This window comes from Triticum urartu, chromosome 4A (assembly GCF_056163025.1).
Source record: "Triticum urartu cultivar PI428250 chromosome 4A, HENAU_Tu73, whole genome shotgun sequence".
In the NCBI taxonomy this organism is placed as follows: domain Eukaryota; kingdom Viridiplantae; phylum Streptophyta; class Magnoliopsida; order Poales; family Poaceae; genus Triticum; species Triticum urartu.
The window spans coordinates 452,180,293-452,205,160 of record NC_141876.1 but is presented as its reverse complement, the minus strand read 5'-3'; the positions used below and the strand labels follow the sequence as shown (position 1 = coordinate 452,205,160).

The following is a 24,868-nucleotide window of genomic DNA, read 5'->3' as shown; positions in this document are numbered from 1 at the left end:
ACCTGGAAACTTAATATCTGCAACAAAGTGTTTAGTAGCAAATTAATATGATAGTAGTGGTAACGGTGGTAAAAGGTAACGGTAGCAAAAGTAATATTTTGGGTGTTTTGTAGTGATGATAACAATAGCAATGGAAAAGTAAATAAGCGAAGAACAATATATGGAAAGCTCGTAGGCAATGGATCGGTGATAGAGAATTATGCCGGATGCGGTTCATCATGTAACAATCATAACCTAGGGTGACACAGAACTAGCTCCAGTTCATCAATGTAATGTAGGCATGTATTCCGAATATAGTCATACGTGCTTATGGAAAAGAACTTGCATGACATCTTTTGTCCTACCCTCCCGTGGCAGCGGGGTCCTATCGGAAACTAAGGGATATTAAGGCCTCCTTTTAATAGAGTACCGAACCAAAGCATTAACACATAGTGAATACATGAACTCCTCAAACTAGGTCATCACCAGGAGTGGTCCCGATTGTTGTCACTTCGGGGTTGCCAGATCATAACACATAGTAGGTGACTATAGACTTGCAAGATAGGATCAAGAACTCTCATATATTGATGAAAAAATAATAGGTTCAGATCTGAAATCATGGCACTCGGGCCCTAGTGACAAGCATTAGGCATAGCAAAGTCATAGCAACATCAATCTCAGAACATAGTGGATACTAGGGATCAAAACCTAACGAAACTAACTCGATTGCATGATAAATCTCATCCAACCCATCACCGTCCAGCAAGCCTATGATGGAATTACTCATGCATGGTGGTGAGCATCATGAAATTGGTGATGGAGGATGGTTGATGATGATGATGGTGACGTATTCCCCTCTCCGGAGCCCCGAACAGACTCCAGATCAGCCCTCCCGAGAGAGTTTAGGGCTTGGCGGCGGCTCTGTATCGTAAAACGCAATGGATCCTTCTCTATGGTTTTTTCTCCCCGAAAGTGAATATATGGAGTCAGGGTTGAGGTCGGTGGAGCGTCAGGGGGCCCACGAGGCAGGGGGCGCTCCCAGGGTGGTAGGGCGCGCCCCCCACCCTCGTGGACAGGTGGAGGCCCCCCTGACGTGGATCTTCCTTCCAGTATTTTTTATATATTCCAAAATAATTCTCCATTGATTTTCAGGTCATTCCGAGAACTTTTATTTCTCCACAAAAATAACACCATGGCAATTCTGCTGAAAACAACGTCAGTCCGGGTTAGTTCCATTCAAATCATGCAAGTTAGAGTCCAAAACAAGGGCAAAAATGTTTGGAAAAGTAGATACGACGGAGACGTATCACGACCCCTTCGCCGCGTACCTTCAGCCACCCCAACTCTCCTTCATCAACAGAATCAGGTGACATTTTTCGAGTTTATTTAGCTAGGAGTGCTCTCAGGGCTGCATCATTCCCAGGCCACGTGGGTCCGTCCCTGTGGCATGTATCCCTTTTTATGTCTTTAGCTTACCTCGCTGGGGGCGCCCCTCGGGCTGCATCATCCCCAAGCCGCTCGGGCCTGACCCAGTGGCATGTATCTTCCCTGCATTTGCCCAAGCCAGTTTGCTTTCCATGCTTAACCTACCTATGACCATTACCTGCTTGATTCTCACCCGCCACGGGGCTACTCACGCTGGCACGACGCTTGTGCTCGGGTCCGTCCCTGTAACGTCGACAAACCTGAGCGATCGAGCTCTGGCTCGCGGCATGCCCCGCACACGTCACCTCACCAGGCCCTTAGTGCCTTCATCTCCTCGCGGAGCAACCAGTGGCAGACCGGCAACCGTAATGGCAAACTGTGTCTCTCCTTGTGCTGGCTTGCAGGAATCTCCTAAAGGCGACGGCAGGCGGGACCGCGAGCTCCCTCTTCTCCCATGCAATCCGCTTGCGCGTTAAAAGGGGTGCTCCTGAGCATCGTGACATAGGAGCTCTTACTGGCTCTCCAGCCCTCACCCCCTGGCCTTAACCATGGCACGCGACCTGGCATACCAGCGGCGGCTAAGCTCGCTCGAGGGCCGGGACCTGAGGACGCAGAGCACGAAGGAGAGCGTGGAGAAGGGGGGAGGCTCGCATGGGCCTGGCTTAGCTATGCTTCGGACGCCTATGCATGAATCTGGCGCATCATGAGGAATCAACTTCGGACCGTCAAGATAAGTCCCGAGCCCGGGTTGGCTAAACCGCCAAGGACTAAGAACCATACCAACCGCAGCCCTGCTGCAGCAACGTCACCCCCTTTCTTACCTCTCGACGACTGTTTGAGCGCTAAAGGGGACCTCCTGAGCATCGCGCCTCAGGAACTCTTACTGGACCTCGGTCCGCTCACCTCCTGGCCTTCACCACGACACGCGACCTGGCATACCAACGATGGCTGCAACCTGCCTGGGGACCGGGACCTATCAGTGTAGAGCGCCAAGTCGTCGCGAGGTCAGAAAGGGAGACCGAGCTGAAGTAGGACTCGCGCTCGCGCAAGTTCATAATAAGGACAATATTGACAAGAGGCATTACAAAACCTTTACACACCCCCACAGGGCATTTCTTGATTCCTCGCAGGGACTTGTCAAGTCGGACAGTTGCCGAGGTAGCGTGGGGAAGCGGAGACGCCCACGTCCAATCAATCGCCACGCGTCGACCAAGGCCGCAGGCTATTGGGGCCCGCAGCGCTCCGCACTTGCCCTTTGGCTTCACCTCGAAGCCAAGCTCGGGGGCTACTATCGGCATTCTGGGAACGGGGGTCCCCGGACTTGCCTGCCTACGGCCCATGGCGTGGCGCTGCAAGCGGGCCCGTACGGGCCATCTTCACCAACGAGCGTTCAAGACCCTCGCGAAGGGTCAAGCCTCGCGAGGCGGACGACACAAGACCTCCTCGGGAGCACCCTCACCAGGCTGGCTCGCGAGGGGCGGAGAGTTCAAGGCAAGGCAAACATCGCGAGGTTCCAATGACGTGAGACATGACGATCAAGATCAGGCGGGCGCCAGCACGCACAGTGTCCTTGTTTCCTCTTTGGTGCTAAGGAAGCAAGCGCAGGCACGGAGTACCGAGGCGTCAAGCAAAGGTTTCCATATCGGTGCAACGAGACCATGACCAGCAGGATGGCAAGACGGAGGTCACCATGGAGCCCAAGGCGGCGTCACCACCAGAGCCTTTTGCAGGCGAAGACTGCTTTTGTCAGGATAAGTTGTACTAGTTGTCCCCTTTCAAAGTGGCCGTTGCTGGCTCCCTTCCCGCTCAATATTTGGGGAGAGGACCAGGGTCTCTATAAATAGGATTAGCCACCACAGTAGGAGGTCTCTCTGTCTCAGGAACTCATTCAGTTCATCCTCACACCCACCAAGCACAAGAACACCTCGCCTCAGGAGGTTGTTCTTCCCCTTGTACTGTTTATCCTTAGCCCAAGAGGCAATTCGGCACCACCACACTGGAGTAGGGTATTACACCACAATGGTGTCCCGAACCAGTATAAATCTTGTGTCCTTTGTGTTGTGAGTTCGTCGAGTTTGCCCTTGAGATCTTAGCGAAGCTAGGACATGGACCGGTAGGGGGAGATCTTCGCACGCACCCCAGTGTTCGAACCTTGAGAGTTTGCCGGAACCCGAGATCCAACACATGTCATCTTACTTAAGGCGTTACTTCGTTCTGATGAACTTAATACACTAGATACATGCTGGATAGCGGTCGATGTGTGGAGTAATAGTAGTTGATGCAGAATCGTTTCGGTCTACTTGACACGGACGTGATGCCTATATGCATAATCATTGCCTTGGATATCATCACAACTTTGCGCTTTTCTATCAATTGCTCGATAGTAATTTGTTCACCCACCGTATTATTTTCCTTCAAGAGAGAAGGCTCTAGTGAAACCTATGGCCCCCGGGTCCATTTTTCATCATATATTTTCAAATCTATAAACCAAAAACCCAAAAATATCTCATTGCAATTTATTTAATTTTAGTTTGTTTTACGTGTTAGTAATCTTTTTATATCTATCTCTATCATATCTCACCTTTACAAGTGGCCGTGAAGGGATTGACAACCCCTTTTATCGTGTTGGGTGCAAGTGTTTGATTGTTTGTGCAGGTGCATAGATTGGGGACTTGCTTGTATCTCCTACTGGATTGATACCTTGGTTCTTAACTAAGGGAAATACTTATCTCTACTTTGTTGCATCACCCTTTCCACTTGAAGGGAAAAACCAACGCAAGCTCAAGAAGTAGCATAGGTAAATGATAAAAACAGAAATTTTGATGTGGAATGCTACCTAACATATTCATCATATACTATTTTCTTTTGTAGCATGGACATTTGGACTTGAATGATTCAAAGCAATAATTTATAGTTTGACATGAAGACATAAATAATCAAGCACACCAACAAGCAACCATGTCTTTCAAAATATCAATGCTAAAGAAAGTTATCCATAGCCCATTATGCTCAATCATTAATCCATTCATGAAACATACTCAACATTAGCTACATCCAGTGCACTAATATGACAATAGTGCTCTCTAGTTGGTGCTTTTTAAGAGAAGATGGAGACTCACAATAAAAATAAAAATTTCATAAAAGTAAATAGATAGGCCCTTCGCGGATTGAAGCTGAGATTTGCAGAGGTGCCAGAGCTCAAGACTTAAATTAGAGATAAAATTATTTTGAGAGACATGCTTTTCCTATCAACGAAAATGGCCGAGAATTCCCAATATTTTCCATGCTACACAAATTATAGGCGGTTCCCAAACAGAAAATAAAGTTTATTTCTTTTCACCATTCTTTCACAATCCATGGCTAGCCGTATCCACGGGTGCCTTCCATAGCAATACTTTCCAAGGAATTTATTATTATCATCATTTTTTTCATTTCGGGACTAGGCATCCCTATTACCTGCCACACTCTCGTGCAATGACAAGTGAATAAACACTCATCATGAGCGGTACGGGCACACAAAACGGAAAATTATTTTGAAAAATTAGAGTTGGCACATGCATATTTACTTGCAACGGCATGGAAATACCGCATATAGGTAGGTATGGTGGACTCATTTGGCACAATTTTGGGTTTAAGGAGTTGGATGCACAAGCAGCATTCCCGCTTAGTACAAATGAAGACTAGAAAATAGATTGAGAAGCGACCAACCAAAAAGCGAAAACGGTCATAAACATGCACTGGACATAACTAACACTGAATAATGCATCATAAATTGGATGTAACTTCGTTGCATTACTATTAACTTTTTGTACATGCATACGGAATCACAAACCTTAACACCAATATTCTTACTAAACCATAATTACTCACTAACACAACTCACATATTGTCATCTCCATATCGTAAAACTATTGCAAGGAATCAAACTTATCATATCCAATGATCTATATGAAAGTTTTTATTATATCCCTCTTGGATATTCATCACTTTGGGACCAAATTCATACCTTGTGCAAATTACCATTACTATTATCAACTCTCAAAAAGAAGTGAAGCATGAGAGTGCAAATATTTCTTCAAAATTTAATCTTATCAACTCTCAAAATAATATAAGTGAAGCATGAGAGTGTATGTATTTCTTTAAAATATAATCACTGCTATGCTCAAAAAGATATAAGTGAAGCACTAGAGCAACTGCCTAGCTCAAAAGATTTAAGTGAAGCACATTGAGCATTCTAATAAATCATGATAATATGTGGCTCTCTCAAATAAGTGTGTTTAGTAGAGATAATTGTGACAAACTAAAAAGAAAACAAAGCAAAGACTCATATGATACACGAGCTCAAAGCAAAACTCATGATATGTGACGAATAAAAATATAGCTCCAAGTAAAATTACTGATAGTTGGTAGAAGAAAGAGGGGATGCCCCAGAAGGCATCCCCAAGCTTAGTTGCTTGGGAGTCCTTGAATATTACCTTGGGGTGGCTCGGGCATCCCCAAGCTTAGGCTCTTGCCACTCCTTATTCCTTCACCCATCGTGATCTCACCTAAAATTTGAAAACTTCAATCACACAAAACTCAACAAAACCTCGTGAGATCCGTTAGTATAATAAAGCAAATCACTACTTTAAATACTCTTGCATACCCATTCATATTTTGTTTTTGCATTATACCTACTGCATTCTAACTTCTCCATGGCTTATAACCCTCGATACAATCCATAGTTCCATCAAAACACGCAAAACAATGCATCAAAAACAGAATCTGTCAAAAATAGAACAGTCTATAGCAATCTGAACATTGGCCATACTTCTGTAACTCCAAAAATTCTGAAAAATTAGGAAAACATGGGAAACATGTATATCAATCATGTGTAAAACATTCAGAATTTTATCACGCTCCGACAAATTTTAACAATTCTTCTACTGGATGCAAAAGTTTCTGTTTTTGCACAGAATCAAAGCAACTATCATGCAAATCATTCCAAAGGCTTTACCTGGCACAAAAACTAATTAAAAGTAAAAATACAATCATAAAAGTAGCCTAATTGTGTTCTTATTGAAAAATAGAAAATAAACAAAAAATTTAAAAGATAAATGTTGGGTTGCCTCCCAACTAGCGTTATCGTTTTACGCCCCTAGCTAGGCGTAATGCGTAGTTTCAAGTATTGTCATCATTGATTTACAATTCCTCAATCACACATCCATATCTCCTAGGAGTTCTAGCATACTTGCTTTTAATGATCACACTCCTAGGAACAAAATTAAGAGATTTATTTTCATACATCGGTTCCTTTATCAAATCAACGAAGTTGGGGTGAACACTAATCATTTTAAGATCTTCACTATTGTTGCTAGTCGTGGCACCCTCATGTTTTGGAGGTTGTTTGGGCCCCAGAACTAGTCGCCTGGCAAGAGCTTCTCGAGTGTATTGCCCTTCAGGCTCCGGATGTTGACCAGGCGCATGATCGCCTCCTTTGGCGCCTAGAACCGTCCGATCAGTTCTTCACCAAATCTCTCTACCATGCCATCGATGCAGTTCCTGGGCCAGAGCCTGCTGCCCAAATCTGGACGATTGGACTCTCGCTAAAGATTCAAATCTTCCTTGGGCAATGGATATGGGGTCGGGTTCTTTCAGGGGTGGAGGTACTCAAGCGCAATGACCCCAGAGACAGCGTCTGCCTGATATGCTAGACTACTAAGGACTCTAATCTCATATTTTTCGCCCGCGCATCCGCACAATTCCCGTGGAGCTGCTTCCGCGAGGTGGTTGGCGGCCATTGGTGCAATACCAACTTTCCCGACCTCTTCGAGGAACTCTAGTCTTTCGCGATGCAGTGCCGCCACATTAGGTGGCTGGGTATTGGGGATCTCGTATGGATGCTATGGACGGTTCGCAATAAGCTTGTGATTCAGCGTGCGCCTTTTCGACGATCTACTGACGCGATTTTCAGAATGTGTGGCTACTTGCAGCTTTGGCGGCCGCTTAGCCACCCACCGGATCGGGATGCCATCAACATCTTCATTACAGATCTTCGTACGTTGGACTTCTGCTTGGCTCCGCCGCTTCCCTCACCACCTCCGGAGCCGGATTAGTCCTTCAGACTCGTTGTGGCAGTGCCTATGGATAGGCTCTTGCACTTTTCATTCCGTTCTTTTTTCTCTTTAGGGCTTGTTGAGTTGTGCCCTCAGCAGAAGCTGAATCTTGTCGTGCTTTGTCTATGTGCTACTTGTGTGCATGTGTGGTGTGTGCTTGTGTGTTGGAACTTTGTGGCTTCGATGTTTTACTTTATATGTAAAGTGGGGGAAAGTCTTTTTTTGGTAATAGTTTGGTATACAAAGTTCCTAAAAAAGAAATAAGATTCAAAATATATGTTTTATTATAAATTATGATACACATGCATGCTTATACTTATTATAGATTATGATACGTGTGTACCCTTATACTACTAGTTACATGATCTGCACTACTCCCTCCTTCCATCTATATAGGGCCTAATGCGTTTTTTAAGACCACTTTTGACTATTAATAAGATTAATAGTACATGAGATGTATAATGTGAAAATTATATCACTGGAAGCTCCTTTCACATACGAATTTGATGGTATGCTTTGTGTAACTTGCATGTCATATATTATGGCTCTAACATTTGGTCAAAGTTTAGTCTCGAAAAACGCATTAGACCTTATATAGATAGAAATAAAAGAGCAAACATGTTGGAATCAAGCGTTCAATTGCCTCCGACCAACGACCCAGGTCATTCCAAGGTTGAGCACAACTGAACCCAATTCACATCCCACAAAACTGTGCAACTATCATATTAACAACCCACGTTACAAAGAAAACAAAAAATAAATATTTATCTCCTTCCATACAAGAGCACACTACAAAGGAAAGAAAAAAAATCAGCGCCCATTTTACAAAAGGAACAAAATTACAATATTTACCTCCTTCCATAAAAATGCATATTCTATGGTTCGCTATCCATGTTGCTTGTGCAGTTACCAATCGCATGATTCTTTTGGGCGTCTTCGTGACACGTCGGCCATGGCGAATATGCTGTCGGGTGGTTACCAATCGCATGATTCTTTTGGCTGTCTTCATGACACGTCGGCCATGGCGAATATGCTGCCAGGAGTCGTGGCTGCGGGTAGCCATGGGACGCCACCATCGCTCTTCGCTCAAGGGCCATCCGCTGCATCCACCACCACAGGCACGGCGCAACGGAGGGTTGTCATCGCGTGGCTCACGCCTGGGTCGGGAGCAGCTGGAGATGGGGAGCCCCCTCTGGTGGCTTCGAGGACCTGTGCACCGCCTTCGCCATTGGTAGCTACGTCGCATGACGACCTCATCGGGGAAGAAGGAGGTTGTCACGGCTCACCTTGGTCAGAGAAGCCGAGCCGTGTTGTCAGCAGCCGATGCTCCGGTCGGGGCTGCGTAGGAGGAAGATACCTCACCGGGGTCCTGGGCCATGCATTGTCACGTCGCCACATGCTTCTGCTCTGCAGCCGCACCGAGAGTTGGTCGTTCGGGAGGCTCATGGTGGAAGGCGTCCATGAGTCCAAGGCGGTGAATTCTGCGCCACCGCCCACGCCCACACTAGTGGGGAAACTATCATCGAGAGCCGATGGTGCTCCATCGACCTCTTGCCTTCGATCTAATGAAGTGTTTCGTCCAAATACGTCAATTGCTAGGTATTAGTTCTTTGTACGGAGGTGGCAATTTTGGTACATATTTTGAAGTAGTCCATCCAGTCCTTTTTACATCACATATAAGATTTGTTTGAAGTCAAACTTCATAAAGTTTAACCATATTTATATAAAAAAGTATCAACATCTACAATACTAAGGTTATAAAATATGAAAACTAAATTCATGACGCAACTAATGATATTGATTTTGTCTTGTGAATGTTGATATTCTTTTCCATAAAGTTAGTCAAATTTTATGAAGTTTGACTTCAGACAAATTTTATATGAAGAGTAAAAAGGGCCGAAAGAAGTATGCAATGAATAAAGCTCTAAACAATATCCCATCTATGGAGCGAAGCATCATAAATTGCATCAACAAATGGACCTTCAAGAGAGAATCGTCATCAAAGAATAAACAATAGATAATGTTGCTACTTGTTTTCTAATATTTTTGTAACAAATTATAAAACATTTATTTAATTGTTAATTTTATGTGAAGACATGTCTACAGATTGTGTGTTACATGCCTGTTCACATTGTTGGCATGAGACACATTTAAATAGATTGGTATACAAATAGTTTGATATACAAAGTCACTAAAAATAAAATTCAAAATATGTGTTTTTATTATAAATTACGATACGTGTGCTCGTTTATAATATTATTGCAGTGTCAAAAACACTCTTATATTAGAGAGTAAGTTACACGAATGAGTTTTTTTTTTAACTTATAGTTACATGGATGAGCTAATCCACTTCGTGACTTCGAGTACCAAAGTCGGTAACCGGGTCCCCAGGAATCCAGGACAGGGAACTTGCCGGCCGCGCAATGTCCAAACACGCCATTACCGCCTAAAACATATCGTTCGTACGATCAGCACCGAACGGCCAAGATTTCCCGCAACGACAGCCATCAGACGTGGATCAGACGGCCAGGAAGGAACCCTAGCACCCCCGCTGCCAATATAAAGTGGAGAGGCATTCCGCTCTCCCACCCCCCTCCTCAGTCCCCTCCCGCCGCCGCCTCCCCTCCGTTCGTTCTTCTTCTTCGGGGTCAGTTTCCCGATCCAGTCCCCTTCTCTTTTCTGAAGCGTTCTCCATGGCTGTCGAGAAGCTCTAGATCTACGCGCATGTCTCAGTTTCTGTTTAGTTGCCTGTAGCGCGCGAGCCGCTGGAGTATTAGGAGCCTTTCGAGCGGATCGTTCTTTCGTTTTTTACTTTGAAGGGCTTTCTGCTAATACTGTTGCCTTGATCCGTAGTTTGCTAGGGTCATGTTCCTAATTTGTTTGCGCAATTGCAAGCTCGTAATACCGAATCATCTCTGCTCTTTGTTTGTATATTTATCGGTCCATGGACGTATACTTTTAGTTCGTAGAATGCACAGATTACAGTCTTGTGGAATATTTATATGTCGTTCCATCATTTTTTTTTGTCGTTCACTGGTGGTGTTGCCGAGATCTAGTTATCGCTTCTGGATGATATGCTGGAACTGTCATAGCATCTTATTAGACCATCTTTTTACTGTTAACCGTCACCGGCAGCAAGATATTTGATCTATCAGTTTATGTCACTTGTTCACATGATGATTCTCCGCGTCTGTTGGTTTTATTAAATTTTTATCTGTGTCGCAGTTGGGTAGTTTACGTCTACCCACCAGCCATGGGTAAGGAGAAGACTCACATCAACATCGTGGTCATTGGCCACGTCGACTCTGGTAAGTCGACGACCACTGGCCACCTGATCTACAAGCTTGGAGGCATTGACAAGCGTGTCATCGAGAGGTTCGAGAAGGAAGCCGCTGAAATGAACAAGCGGTCTTTCAAGTACGCCTGGGTGCTTGACAAGCTCAAGGCCGAGCGTGAGAGAGGTATCACCATCGATATTGCTCTCTGGAAGTTCGAGACCACCAAGTACTACTGCACCGTCATTGATGCCCCTGGTCACCGTGACTTCATCAAGAACATGATCACCGGTACCTCCCAGGCTGACTGTGCTGTTCTCATCATTGACTCCACCACTGGTGGATTTGAGGCTGGTATCTCCAAGGATGGCCAGACACGTGAGCATGCTCTCCTTGCTTTCACTCTTGGAGTGAAGCAGATGATCTGCTGCTGCAACAAGGTATAACTTGCAAAAAATCTTCATTCCTGAAAGGCCATATAACCATATTACTTTGTATAGATGCTGCTACTTGTGTGGTAGACTTGTTTGAGGTTGCTATATGATCCAAGTGCTTGATTTTAACTAACAGTAAACATGCTCTCAATCAATTGCTTGATTTCATATTGCTGCACACATATTTTGATTGTAGTAGTCTAATTGTATGTTTGATTTGTAGTACATTTGGATATACCAGCTTTAACCTGTATGAATCTTCATGTAATAATAATATTAAATGGTGTGGAGTTGGATGTCACTTGGTTCATCATCTAGATGAGAACTATGCACAATGTATTAATATTTGTCTGTTGTCCTGTACTGCCATACCTGCAGTTTTTCCTGTAACTAGTTGATTGTTCTGCTGCTCTAATGTTTACTTCTCACTCTGATAGGTACTGCTGTGCTAGTGTTTTGTTCTGCTTGTTTATGCTAGTTATAACAGTATAATCAAGTCTTTTGTTGTTATCTGTTTGCAATATCTTACAGTTCCATCTTAGATCTGAGTATCATTTAACTAAAGGTGTCCTTCTACTGTTATTTTTTAGATGGACGCCACCACTCCCAAGTACTCAAAGGCACGTTACGAAGAAATTGTTAAGGAGGTCTCTTCCTACCTGAAGAAGGTCGGCTACAACCCTGAAAAGGTTCCCTTCGTCCCCATCTCTGGGTTCGAGGGTGACAACATGATTGAGAGGTCCACCAACCTTGACTGGTACAAGGGCCCAACCCTGCTTGAGGCGCTTGACCAGATCAACGAGCCCAAGAGGCCCTCAGACAAGCCCCTCCGTCTTCCCCTCCAGGACGTTTACAAGATTGGTGGCATTGGAACTGTGCCTGTTGGCCGTGTTGAGACTGGTGTCATCAAGCCTGGTATGGTTGTTACCTTTGGTCCTACTGGTCTGACAACTGAGGTCAAGTCTGTTGAGATGCACCACGAGTCTCTCCTGGAGGCGCTTCCTGGTGACAACGTGGGCTTCAACGTCAAGAATGTTGCCGTGAAGGATCTGAAGCGTGGTTTTGTTGCATCCAACTCCAAGGATGACCCTGCCAAGGAGGCAGCCAACTTCACCTCCCAGGTCATTATCATGAACCACCCTGGTCAGATTGGCAACGGCTACGCCCCAGTGCTGGACTGCCACACCTCACACATTGCTGTCAAGTTTGCTGAGCTGGTGACCAAGATTGACAGGCGATCTGGTAAGGAGATAGAGGCCGCACCCAAGTTCCTCAAGAACGGTGATGCTGGCATAGTGAAGATGATTCCCACCAAGCCCATGGTTGTGGAGACCTTTGCCACTTACCCTCCTCTTGGTCGTTTTGCTGTCCGTGACATGAGGCAAACTGTGGCTGTTGGTGTCATCAAGGGTGTGGAGAAGAAGGACCCAACTGGCGCCAAGGTGACCAAGGCTGCCATCAAGAAGAAATGAGGCGTTTACCTGAATCCGTCTATGTCTGCTTTTTGAGATCTCTAGTAGTTTAGTGCCTATTAAGTTTTGCTGCTGTTGGCGCCGTGTGATATGCGCCCTGTTGATGTGTCATTTGAGTACTGTCGTGTTAATTTCGGCTTTTGACAAAACATGGAAGCTTCTGAGACTACTCATTTTTATCCTCTGCTTTGGAATGTTAGGCTGCTACTTTTAGTCATAGCTGATGTTTCTCTTTGAAGCCTTTGGTGGTTTTTTGTCGCCTTTGGTGGTTTTTTGTCATGATAATAGCAGGTTGTTGGCATTCTCACATCTGTTTGCATTGATCCCCATCTAGGACTTCCAAAATATGTTTGGCCAATAGAGGCATGACCAAAATGTTAGGGACTTGGATAGTAACTAGGAAAATTTTGGCAAAAATCGTAGGCTTTGATTTATTAAAAGATCTAGCCATGTAGTGCATAATGAGCCGATTAAAGTGCTTACAATCAAATCAGAACTAATGGGCAAATAAAGGGTGCAAAATAATTAGCCTACACCGTTGCACAACGGAGGGAAATAGAGTGCAATGACGTTTTTGTTAGTTCAATTAGAAAAAGATTATCGTTGTTAGGGCTGGGGGGCTCCATGTGCGATGTGATTCAGTTAGAGAGTAGGAAATATGGAGCGGAGTAGCGCAGCACCAAGCCGGAACCAGCCAGCCGGCGGTACATCCTCACCTTGGTGCCAAAGTTTTGTGAAGCTTGTGAAGTGAAAAAGTGATTTTTCCAGAAGCAAATGATTCTCATTGATTGGGCACTATATATACAGGGAACGGTTACAAATTTGTGAGAGTATTTCTAACCGCAAGCAGCGGTTGCTAATGTGTGAGACATAACAGTAATTGTACTAAGCAGTTGCTAACATGAGAGAGGAAGTACAACTGCTTCTAGTAGTTAGAGAATACATAGTTGGTTCCTTAATTAGGACTTGATAATTAGTAAATAATCAAGTGCTCTAATTCTATTCCTAACACTCCTCCTTGGATCACGCATCTTCTAGAAGAATCCATCATCCAGTGCTTCTTGTATATTTCATCATCTAGTGCTTCTTATATAATCGTCATCCTGCTTGAGAATCATTTCTGCAATTTAAGAACCTCCCCCAAAAACCCTGTGGAAAAAATATAAGGAGTAATAGATACATCATTGAAAACTCCTTTAAAACCCCGTGGAAAAAATATAAGGAGAAAACGATATGGTATAATTTATATTGCCTCATTAAAAACCTTTTATGAGAAAACTGATGCAAAAACTCATAAAAGAAAAGAGTACAATAATTATTATCTGATGATAACTAAAGGGTTATAATTCTAGGAGTTTTTCTCCCCCTGAAATTTGCAAATCTCGAAACGTCTCATACCAATCCCATCAATACATTTCTGGAATGTTGAATTTGGTAAAGACTTTATGAAGAAATCTGCTAAATTGTTACATGATTTGGTTTGCAAAATATCAATTTCTCCATCTTTCTGTAATGAATGTGGAAAGAACAACTTAGGAGAAATATGTTTTGTGATATTACTTTTAATATAACCTATTTGCATTTGAGCAATGCAAGCTGCATTATCTTCATAAATAATAGTTGGTGATCCTAATGAACCAATACCACACGAAGTTTGAATGTGGTTAATCATCCTGCGAAGCCATACACATTCCTTTGATGCTTCAAATAATGCAATTATTTCAGAATGATTAGTGAAAGTTGCTACGAGAGTCTGTTTTTGTGACTTCCATGAAAAAGCAGTTCCACCATATAAGAATACGAAACCTGTCTGTGACCTAGCATTGTGAGGATCAGATAAATAGCCAGCGTCAGTATATCCTACCATAGTCATATCTTGGTTTTTCTGATAGAATAAGCCAAGATCTTTTGTGCCATGTAAATATCTAAAGATATTATTTACTCCTGTCCAATGACGTTTTGTTGGAGCAGCGCTATGTCTAGCTAGTAAATTTACCGCAAATGCAATATCAGGCCTGGTGCAATTTGCAAGGTACATTAGCGCACCAATAGCACCGAGATACGGGAACTCAGGTCCTAATATCTCTTTGTCATCATCCCGAGGTCTAAAAGGATCTTTATTCATATCAAGGGATCTGACAACCATGGGTGTTTTGGTTGGATATAATTTATCCATATTGAATTTTTCCAAAACCTTTTGAGTATAAGTAGGTTGGTATACTAAAATTCCCGAGGGAAGATGCTCAAGCTGTATGCCTAAGCAAAATTTGGTCTTTCCCAAATCTTTCATCTCAAATTCCGTCATTAAATGATTGCGTGCTTCTTTTATATCATGTGTACTCCCAATGATATTGAGATCATCAACGTACACTAAGATGATGCAAAATTCATTTGAGGATTTCTTTATAAATACACAAGGGCAATCATCATTATTTGAGTATCCTTTCTGAATAAGAAACTCACTCAGTCGGTTATACCACATTCTACCCGACTGTTTTAAGCCATAGAGTGACTTTCGTAATTTTACACAATATGCGTTGCGATTTGCTTTTGGATTCGGCATTTTAAGTCCTTCAGGAACTTTCATATATATGTCCGATTTGAGTGACCCATACAAGTATGCTGTCACTACGTCCATTAACTGCATAGATAAATTCATTTGTACTGCCAAAGATATTAAATATCGAAACGTTATTCCACTCATGACAGGAGAGTATGTATCATCATAATCGATACCAGGTCTCTGCGTGAACCCTTGTGCTACAAGCCTCGCTTTGTATCTCACCACCTCGTTGTTTTCATTCCTTTTTCGAACAAAAACCCATTTTGCTCCCACAGGGAAGACATTCTGAGGAGTAGTTATTACTGAGGAAAATACCTCTCTTTTGTTGATCGAGCGCAGTTCTGCCTCAATTGCTTCCTTCCATTTAGGCCAATCAGGACGCTTGAGGCAATCCCTGACGGTCTTTGGTTCTGGATCCAGTTGAAGGGTTTCAGCAATTTCAGAGGCAAAATATATGTCGACAATTGTAGTCTCTGTTGTATGATTCTCCTATTTCTATATAGTTTATGGAAATTTCTTTTATATCTTCAGACTCTATGTGATTTCCCACAACAATAGAGTCATGGTGTTCCGATGTCCCAGCTACTATATTTGTATGCGCATTTATGCTGGGTTCTAGATGTTGATCATCTGATTGGTGTCCTTCAACTTGAGGTTGAATTGCATTTACTGGTAGAGGATTTGATTTCCTCTGTTTCCGCGGAGGCTTCTGAGAAGCTATATTCCGGCTAACCAGATTTCTCCTCTTACTCTCATTTGGGGTTTGAGTGGTTTTACTTGGTACCTCCACTCGTTCTGGTGCATTAACAGCGGGAATATGTGATTTAGTGACACCTTTATGGTCAGTAAATGCATCTGGCAGATTATTTGCAATGTGTTGCAAATCTATAATCCTCTGAACTTCAGTTTCAGATTCTTTAGTACATGGATCTAAGGACTGGATGCCTGTTACATTCCAATCTATTTTCTGACATTCTTTGTGGTTTGATTCTCCCCCTAATGCCGGGAAATGGTCCTCATCAAAAATAGAATCAGCGTATCGAGCAGTAAACAGGTCCCCTGTAAGAGGTTCAAGATATTTTATAATTGACGGAGAATTATAACCCACATAGATCCCAAGTTTTCTGTGGGGGCCCATGGTTGTACGCTGGGGTGGTGATATCGGTACGTATACCGCGCAACCGAATTTTCGCAGATGGGAAATACTTGGCTGAGTGCCACGAACTAGTTGCAGCGGGGAGGTTGTGTGGTATGCAGTTGGTCTGATTTGTATCAGATCTGCGGCGTGTAATACCGCATGTGCCCAACAAGATGTTGGCAAATTACAATTCTGTAATAATGGTCGAGCAATTAATTTTACTCTTTTGATGAGAGATTCATCCAATCCATTTTGAGTATGAACATAAGGCACGGAATGTTCTAAATTAATGCCCATAGCCATGCAATAGTCATTAAATGCGCGTGAAGAAAATTCAGCAGCATTATCCATTCGAATTGTTTTTATCTTATTTTCGGGATGGTTTGCTCTTAATTTGATAATTTGAGCAATTAACTTGGCAAAGTCATGATTACGTGTGGATAATAGACATACGTGTGACCATCTAGTAGATGCATCTATGAGTACCATGAAATACCTAAAGGTTCCTGATAGTGGTTGAATTGGACCACATATATCTCCTTGAATGCGTTCAAGGAAATTTAATGACTCATTTTTTACTTTAAGATAAGATGGTTTTATAATTAATTTCCCACTTGCACATGCGGTGCACACAAAATCTGATGATTTGGGGAATCTTTTAGTTGGAAGGCTGTGGCCAATAGAATTGTCAATAATTTTTCTTATCATCCCTATGCCAGGATGACCTAGGCGATCATGCCAAGTCTTGAATTTATCAAGGTCTTGAAAAATTATTTTGTATGCAACATGTGGTACGGGTTTTATATAACTGTAATATAATCCAGATGAAAGTGAGGGGAATTTCTCAAGAATTTGTTTCTCAGACCCATTGCTCTTTGTTAAAAGCAAATATTCAGTATTATTTTCAGAGATAGTTTCCATATGGAAATTATTTGATCGAATGTCTTTGAAACTTAGAAGGGTGCGAGTAGATTCAGGATACAAGAGTGCATCCTCAATTACAATGGTAGTACCCATAGGCAGAACGAGTGTGACTTGTCCTGAACCAATAATTGATGCATCGCGACCGACAATGGTCATAATATTCCCTTGTCTCTTAGTTAGAGTTTGGAAATATTTTATTTCCCTTAATATTGTGTTAGTGGTATAATTGTCCACCAAACATAGTTCTTCTTCCATTGGATTATCTTCCCGTAAAATCTATATAGAGTAAGAGAATATTTTAGGATGAATTTTTATTCATTACTCACATATAAATACATACAAAGTATTCATATTACAGTTACACATATAAATATGACATTATGTCTGAATTACATAAGATGATTGGTCCATAGGACTTTATTCTACTTAGAGTTATACAAATTATAACTTCCATTATTACAATAAAATAGCTGATAACATCAAATGAGTGATGTGGAGATTATATGAGATCTCCGTATGCGTCTTGGGTGTATTCCACCATCATGTTGTCGACATCAAGAAGATCTTCATCCTTCTTCCTTGTTTCCTTAGGAGCGCTTTGAGAAGTGCTAGCTTCAAGGTTCTCTTCTTGTTGTAAAGCGTTGAAGTGAGCTTCTGCTTTTCCATGAACTTGTTTGCCTTTCCCAGTGGATTTGAGATATAAATCCGCTAGATGCTTAGGAGTTCGGCATTTGCTAGTACGATGGTTAGTACATCCACACCTTTGACAAATCCCGGATTTGGTGTTTCGGTCATCTTTCTTAAAATGACCTTTACCTTTAGATTGACCAAATGTTTTCTGCTTGTTGTTCCTTTTCCACTTTCCATTGAATTTCTTGAAATTCTTTTTATTCCCCCCATACTTTTTAGTAGACTGAGTGTTAGCATGTGCTTCAGGGAGTGGCATGGAGCCCGTTGGGCGTGTCTGATGATTCTTCATGAGAAGTTCATCATGTTTCTCAGCCTGAAGTAAAGTGTATATGAGCTCAGAATACTTTTTGTATTTTTGTTGACGGTACTGCTGTTGTAGTACTCTCATCGAGGGGTGGAAAGTGCACAAGGTCTTCTCAATGAGATCTTCTTCTGAAATTGCTTGGTTGCAAAATCTTAGTTTAGAATTAACCTTGTGAACTGCAGAGTTGTATGCTGCCACGGATTTGAAATCTTGGAACCTTATGAGGGTCCATTCTCTTTGGGCTTCTGGTAGCATAACTGCTCTTTGTTGGTCATATCTCTCCTTGAGAGAGTTCCATAAAGCAAGTGGATCCTCCTCCATTAAATATTCTGTTTTTAAATCAGGATGGAGGTGATGCCTTATAAAACTTAATGCTCCATATTTGACTGCTTGTGGTATTTCCGCAGCGCCTTCAACAGGTGTGATAATTGTGGAACCAAGTTTACGACATTCTAATGCCATCTTGGTATCCATAGCCCATGATAAATAATTACTACCATCTAGCTCAAGTTCATGAAATTCTCTATTCATGACGCCAGCCATTTTCCTGCATGTTGTGATCATGCATAAATTAGTTTTACTACGAGAGTAAAATTTAAGTAACAACAAATGCTTCAAAAGAACAAAGTTCTGAAGTATAGCTGATGCTTTATACTTATATGTGTGGACCTCATTTTATGTAAATGACACTTTGAAGATAGTCACCGTTGTGGTGTAGATCTCGCAGCAATGGAGAACATAATCTGGTTTTGACCAGTAGATATTCATATATCCATTACCTTGTGCCATACTAAATTTTATAAAAACACTTTGAAGGTAGTCATCTGTCAAATGACTAGATGTAGACCTCACAGTAAGAGTGGATAGTCTGCAATTTGATGCAGTAGATCACACAGTTACCTTGTGTTTTGCAAGTATAATATTCGAGGTAATCACATCAATTTGCATATTTGGGAGAGCACTCGAAGATAGTCATTTCGCCAGAACAAAAGAGGCGAAACGTAGATCTTTCAGCAATGAGGATAATCTGCAAAGTGCAGTAGATGCCTCATCTACCCTGTGATCCCGAAATATGAATTTGTAAATAAAAATTGTTGTACTTATGAACTACATATTCTAAAAGGAAATGCTGAAGCAATCATGTAGAATATGTACACGTAGTCTGAGACTTTATTTAGATAATACATGGTCTAGATATCCAAACTTACAATACAGTACAGACTGAATATAATAAACAAAGGTTCTTAGTACAATAAAATAGCACTCTCAAATAAACAGAACCGGCTGCTATGCAATATACAAATACTATGGCTATTCTCTGTTGAAAACGCCACAGCACCAGCAGCCGTTTATTGGAGTTATTGGCCTGTAGGCCTGATTAGGTGAGGAGCGGGGAGAGTTGGCTTGGCCCATGCACCGACAGAGAGAGGATAAGGAGAGCAGGATCGCTAGTTTCCCTACGTCTCCGCCACTTCCAATTCCCCTTCTCTGTTCATACCTGGACTCAGCACCGCTGCTCGTCAGCTCTCCCTGCCCCGTCTCGCCGTCTTCAATGGAAGCGAGTTGGGCCCCGCTTCGCAGCATGGCCTGCTCCGCTGCTGCTCGCCCCAGGGGCGCCGGTGAGGCCAAGGGCATCCGGCAACCACGCGCCATGAAGGGCTGCGTGGTTCTGCGCCATGGCCGCGGCGAATTGGCGCAGGATCCGGCGGGCTTTCGGCGGAGGCGTCGGAGGAAGAGGCGGTGCCGGAGGAGGAGGTGGTGTCGCCGGTGATGAACGTGGTGGCGTTGACGACGAGCCCTGGTCCTCTATCTTCTCTTCTTCAACCTTGATCTTGATGTTCAAGTCGGGGATGGAAGGGTAGCCGCCGGTTCCCGCTGCCGCCGGCGTCGGGGATGGGAGATCCGGGACGGGGCCGTATCCAGGAGGGATGAAGTGCTCCGACAGTTCGTCTGATGGCGTCGGAGACGGCTTCCGCGGTGGTGCGCCCGTACGCGCTGGGCACGATTCGAACCCGTACGGGGGCTGAGGCGGTGGCGCGAGTTCGCAAGGGAACATCTCTTCTTCTCCGAGGAATGGCGCCGATGGACCTCCAAGGAGCCAATCCATCGGAGGGATGGTGAAGACAGATGGCGGCGGAGTCGTTGGTACGATGTAGTCGTCGGCGACGGCCGGAGCCGGAGCCGAAGGCCCAGCATGGTTTGCAGCGGTGGTCGGAGCCGAGGGTCCAGCCTGGTGCACCGTTGGTACTCGCCCATGGAGCGGGCGGTTGCCTTGGCGTGCGTACCCACGGCGGCGGTTCTGGCGGTGGTTCCAGGCGAAAAAGCGGCGGCGAGGGCCACTCCTTGCGCCAAGTCCCTGACGGCGACGGCGACTTGCAGCACGGTGGCGATGGGTGCGTGGACAGCGACGGTTCTCTCTCTGGAGGAAGCGTGCAATGGCGAAAGCAATCGACGGCAGGTCCCTCCCTGCCATTCTTACCTTTCCTGTGATGGCTCTCTGTCGCTCTCGGTAGAGCGAGTACTGATAACGTATAAAGTGAAAAAGTGTTTTTTCCAGAAGTAAATGATTCTCATTGATTGGCCACTATATATATAGGGAGCGGTTACAAATTTGTGAGAATATTTCTAACCGCAAGCAGCGGTTGCTAATGCGTGAGACATAACAGTAACTGCACTAAGCAGTTGCTAACATGAGAAAGGAAGTACAACTGCTTCTAGCAGTTAGAGAATACATAGTCGGTTCCTAAGTCGGTTCCTTAATTAGGACTTGATAATTAGTAAATAATCAAGTGCTCTAATTCTATTCCTAACAAAGCTGATGTATAGTACTCCCTCTGTAATATTCGGGAAAAAAATAAAATAAATAGTAAGCATTTTAATCTAAAGAAATATAAGAGCTTTTAGATTACTATGTAGAGATTCCATTATGGCCCACATATGGATGTATATAGATGTATTTTAGAATGTAGATTCATTCATTTTGCTTCAAATGTGGTCCATAATGAAATCTCTCCAAAGACTAAATGGAGGGAGTTCAAGTGATCTATACACTCTTATATTTCTTTACTGAGGGAATACTGTATAAGACCGTTCGAAAGTGTTATGTCGAGTTTAGCAATTCGGGTTAAACATTTTTTTCTGTTTTGCTTAGTCCGGTGAAATTTCTAGTCTTTGTCTTCAGGTCACTGAATAGACATGGTGTATCTTGTATACATCGAAGTTAAGCCCAAGCCCGCAGAATAGCTTTTCGAAAATTGTCTGCACCGAGCAGGTTCATCTAACTGAGTTGAAAAGGTTAAAAGTTACAAAAAAGTTTTCTTCTTGCATCTGACGTAGTACCATTCTAAGTTAGCCACAAGCGCCAGGAGGCGGCAGTACAAGCCAACTTGGTCGAAAAATTTAAACAGGTCGAGAGCATTCCAAAGTTGCTTGACCGGAGTATCATCGTCTATTGGCATGTGCCTGCTACGAACACCTATAGCTCATCTTCAGGCCTCACCTCTCCTGCTTTCTCAGCTTCGTTCAACACAAAGGTCTTGAGAGACTCCACGTCCCTAGGCCCTGCAATGCCATTGAGTAGTTGGATTAGGCATTGAGCACTTACTAGACGAATATTTTCAAAACAAAGAATCATACATAATGGGAAAATAGAAGCACAGCAGAAGGCAACAAACTGCGTGTACAAAGAAAATGCAGCAAAAAGTGTATTGCCATACTGCATATGATCTTTTGAGCGGTGATGCCGAATGACAGTACAAGAAAATTGTAAGTGTTACATTAAATCAACTTCAGGGACATGATACGGTCCAGGATTATGAATTGATGGTTGAAAGTGGAGACTCGCTATAGAATAGCATTTTCATGAACAAAGTACCACAACAAATCCAACAGGTGGAGCAACATGATAACATATCCATCTAATAAAATGTTGAAAAAGCATGCATTCATGATCAATAAAAGCAAAAAATAAAATAAAATGATATGTGAACAAAGTTGTACACAAAGTTTTCCTCCCTCATGTTGTTTATTTAGTTATGAAATATCGTCACCTCTGCTGTTAAGAACTAGCTGATACTCCCTCCGATTACAAATATAAGATGTTTTGGATATTTCAATATGGACCACATACAGACTGAAATGAGTGTAACAAACACACTAAAACGTGTCTATATACATCCGACTCAGACAAAAGTTAGAACATCTTATATTTGTGAATGGAGGAGTATATCAGTAACATCCAAGTCATGGCTGGTCCAAAGAAGAAATTCTAAATTTTCCGCATTAGCGGATCCTGCTATATACAAAAATCGCGCCTAAAATGTAATCTTTTCCAACCTTTTGGTTCAAGTTCAGAGGTTTTAATCTTTTAAGAGTCATGCCCTACTCTCACAATACAAGTCAACAATGTGGTTTTGGTTTCTAAAATGTATCGCCATTCCAAGAGTATTGAACCAGATGCAATAGATTCCAACATGGTTTTCATGGTAGTGGTATCTAGTTTATGTTGTCCTTGTCAAACAGAAGTAAGATGTGAGAGGGATTACCTTTATATTTTGCAACTTCTTCGCCATCATAGAACACCTTGAATGTTGGGTATGAATGAATGTCCACCTTTGAGCAGACTGGTTTGCTTGCACCGCAATCAACTTTTCCGATCTCAATTTCATCCGTACCTTCAATAACCTTCCCGAGGTCCTCCCAAAGAGTTCCTAGGCTCTTGCTGTGTAAATGTAGAAGGCATCCTTGTTTAGCAGCAAGCGGTCAAAACTCGCATTGTAGTTGATACATCCATGTCACCGCTACGGCATGTAGAGCTTACCAGTGCTTACACCAAGGGACGCAGAATTGCACAAACCACACTGTGTCCTTCTCCTTTATCTAGAAACAAGAGAAAAATCCAAACTGGCTTAAGCAACGGCAGTGCACAAGCATTGCAGGGAAGTAACTCAAGAACCAAAACAGGAGTACAGATGGCGCGCCGCATCTAAACACCGAACCTTCCGTGATTGGAAAAATTAATACACCAAGAATAATGATCTATCGGTTTATTATTAGGAAATCATGCTGGAATCAGTAGCAAATCTGGGAAACGGCTACATGTCAGTAACTATAAACACACCGCCTGCTACACTGCATCCCAGCGTAGCCAAGTGATATGTTGAAAAATCAGCTGTTCTTGGGTCCGCGGCGTGCCCTAGAGTACTACTACTATTACATCTCGAGGGGGAGGTGGAAGAAGCGGGAGACACGAGAAGGGGAAAGCGGTCGGTACCTTGTCGGAGAAGGTCTCTTCGGTGAGGGTGATGACCTCGGCGCCGGATCGCGCGGCCAGGGCGGCGAGTAACGTGACGGCCACCAGCAGGAGGTGGATAGGGAGGCGGGAGCGGCGCCGAAGAGCCGGATCCATGGCTCGATCGGAGGACGGCCACGGCGACGACGGGGAGACAAGGAGAAGGCGGATACGCAAGCCGGGGTGGGTCGATGTAGTATTTCCCTGGGCCGGGCCGGGCCGGGTCGGGCTAGGATAGACGATGACACGGGTTTAAGCATAGCTCTGACCTATAAAAAAAAAGCATGTGGAACCTGGGCCTCCGACCGGACGTGGGCCACTGTCGTCGCCTTCTTGCTTTGCCAGAGGCCGTCAGCCACAGTGCTCGCCTGCCTCGGCGTTCACATTATTCATCGGCTTTATTTGCTCGGAGAAAAAAGCGTCTACTGTTGTCATATCATAAATATGTTCCTAAAAAATTTATACCATAAAGATCACATTACAAATCACGTTAATGACTAGCTAGCTTTTGCACAAATAAACACCCGTAAAAGAAAATAATTTACAATCAAAACTGAAGAATCCCCTGAGTTTGGCACCAATATCTTTCACCTGCCTCTGGCACTTCCTGAGCAGCCACCAAATGAAAAAGAAAATGTCGGTTCCATTCCGTTTCCTTCAAACTCTACACCTTTATCTCTACATAATATTATTGTTTCACCTAACCTTATCAAAAATCTAGTCTCTCTCTATTCCTTTACTCATGACAATCATGTAACTGTGAAATTTGATGGAGTTGGTTTCTCTGTTAAGGATGCATGTACTCGATGATTCTGCACCGATGTGATAGTCCTGCCAATCTCTACTCCGTCCAGCCATCATCATCTTCCACTACTGGACCGGTGGCCCTCTCTGCCGAGGTTGACCTTTGGCACACACGCCTTGGTCATCCGGGCTCCGCCGCACTTCGCACAATCATGCAAGGATTTTCTTTCTTTTTGTGATAAAACAGACAACCATACTTGTCATGCATGTCGTCTCAGCAAGCATGTTCATCTTCTATTTAGTTCGTTTTCCACAGTTGCATATTTTCTGTTTCAGTCAATTCATACTGATGTATGGACCTCACCTATTCCAAGTAATTCCAGTTATCTTTATTATCTTGTGATATTGGATGATTATTCCTATTTTGTGTGGACCTTTCCTCTCCGTCAAAAATCTGATGTTCCATCTACACTCACCATATTTTTTCTTACGTGTCTACACAGTTCGGGAGGTCCGTTCATGCTTTGCAAACTGA

At 43.3% G+C, this 24,868-nt stretch overlaps 4 protein-coding genes across 4 annotated transcripts; 1 reads left to right on the top strand and 3 right to left on the bottom strand.

Moving 5' to 3' along the window:
* Positions 1 to 10,008: 10,008 nt before the first annotated feature.
* On the top strand, positions 10,009 to 12,897 carry LOC125552008 (elongation factor 1-alpha). The gene is made up of 3 exons (XM_048715453.2): positions 10,009 to 10,146; positions 10,725 to 11,214; positions 11,799 to 12,897. The coding sequence occupies exons 2-3, from the start codon at positions 10,753 to 10,755 to the stop codon at positions 12,678 to 12,680; spliced, it is 1,344 nt and encodes a 447-aa protein (XP_048571410.1). The 5' UTR covers positions 10,009 to 10,146; positions 10,725 to 10,752; the 3' UTR covers positions 12,681 to 12,897.
* A 4,907-nt stretch (positions 12,898 to 17,804) lies between these two features.
* LOC147976141 (uncharacterized) lies at positions 17,805 to 18,842 on the bottom strand. Its single transcript, XM_087520747.1, has one exon. It carries the CDS (start codon positions 18,840 to 18,842, stop codon positions 17,805 to 17,807), a length of 1,038 nt encoding a protein of 345 aa, XP_087376873.1.
* Positions 18,843 to 19,598: 756 nt separating this feature from the next.
* Positions 19,599 to 21,380, bottom strand: LOC147976140 (uncharacterized). The gene has a single exon (XM_087518570.1). It carries the CDS (start codon positions 20,770 to 20,772, stop codon positions 19,849 to 19,851), a length of 924 nt encoding a protein of 307 aa, XP_087374696.1. The 5' UTR covers positions 20,773 to 21,380; the 3' UTR covers positions 19,599 to 19,848.
* Positions 21,381 to 21,519: 139 nt separating this feature from the next.
* PDIL5-1 (PDI-like 5-1) lies at positions 21,520 to 23,821 on the bottom strand. Its single transcript, XM_048715454.2, has 4 exons — positions 23,572 to 23,821; positions 23,119 to 23,177; positions 22,844 to 23,019; positions 21,520 to 21,860 (listed from the first exon to the last, which is right to left on the bottom strand). Exons 1-4 carry the CDS (start codon positions 23,704 to 23,706, stop codon positions 21,775 to 21,777), a joined length of 456 nt encoding a protein of 151 aa, XP_048571411.1. The 5' UTR covers positions 23,707 to 23,821; the 3' UTR covers positions 21,520 to 21,774.
* Between the last annotated feature and the right edge of the window lie 1,047 nt (positions 23,822 to 24,868).

Bases quoted from the DNA above. Each gene is read 5' to 3' on its own strand.
- LOC125552008 (XM_048715453.2), top strand. From the start codon at position 10,753: ATGGGTAAGGAGAAGACTCACATCAACATCGTGGTCATTGGCCACGTC. The intron at 11,215-11,798 runs GTATAACTTGCA...GTTATTTTTTAG, and splicing joins TGATCTGCTGCTGCAACAAG to ATGGACGCCACCACTCCCAA.
- LOC147976141 (XM_087520747.1), bottom strand. From the start codon at position 18,842: ATGGCTGGCGTCATGAATAGAGAATTTCATGAACTTGAGCTAGATGGT.
- LOC147976140 (XM_087518570.1), bottom strand. From the start codon at position 20,772: ATGGCAGGGAGGGACCTGCCGTCGATTGCTTTCGCCATTGCACGCTTC.
- PDIL5-1 (XM_048715454.2), bottom strand. From the start codon at position 23,706: ATGGATCCGGCTCTTCGGCGCCGCTCCCGCCTCCCTATCCACCTCCTG. The intron at 23,178-23,571 runs GTACCGACCGCT...TCTTGTTTCTAG, and splicing joins AAGAGACCTTCTCCGACAAG to ATAAAGGAGAAGGACACAGT. The intron at 23,020-23,118 runs GTAAGCTCTACA...ACATTTACACAG, and splicing joins GTCCCTTGGTGTAAGCACTG to CAAGAGCCTAGGAACTCTTT.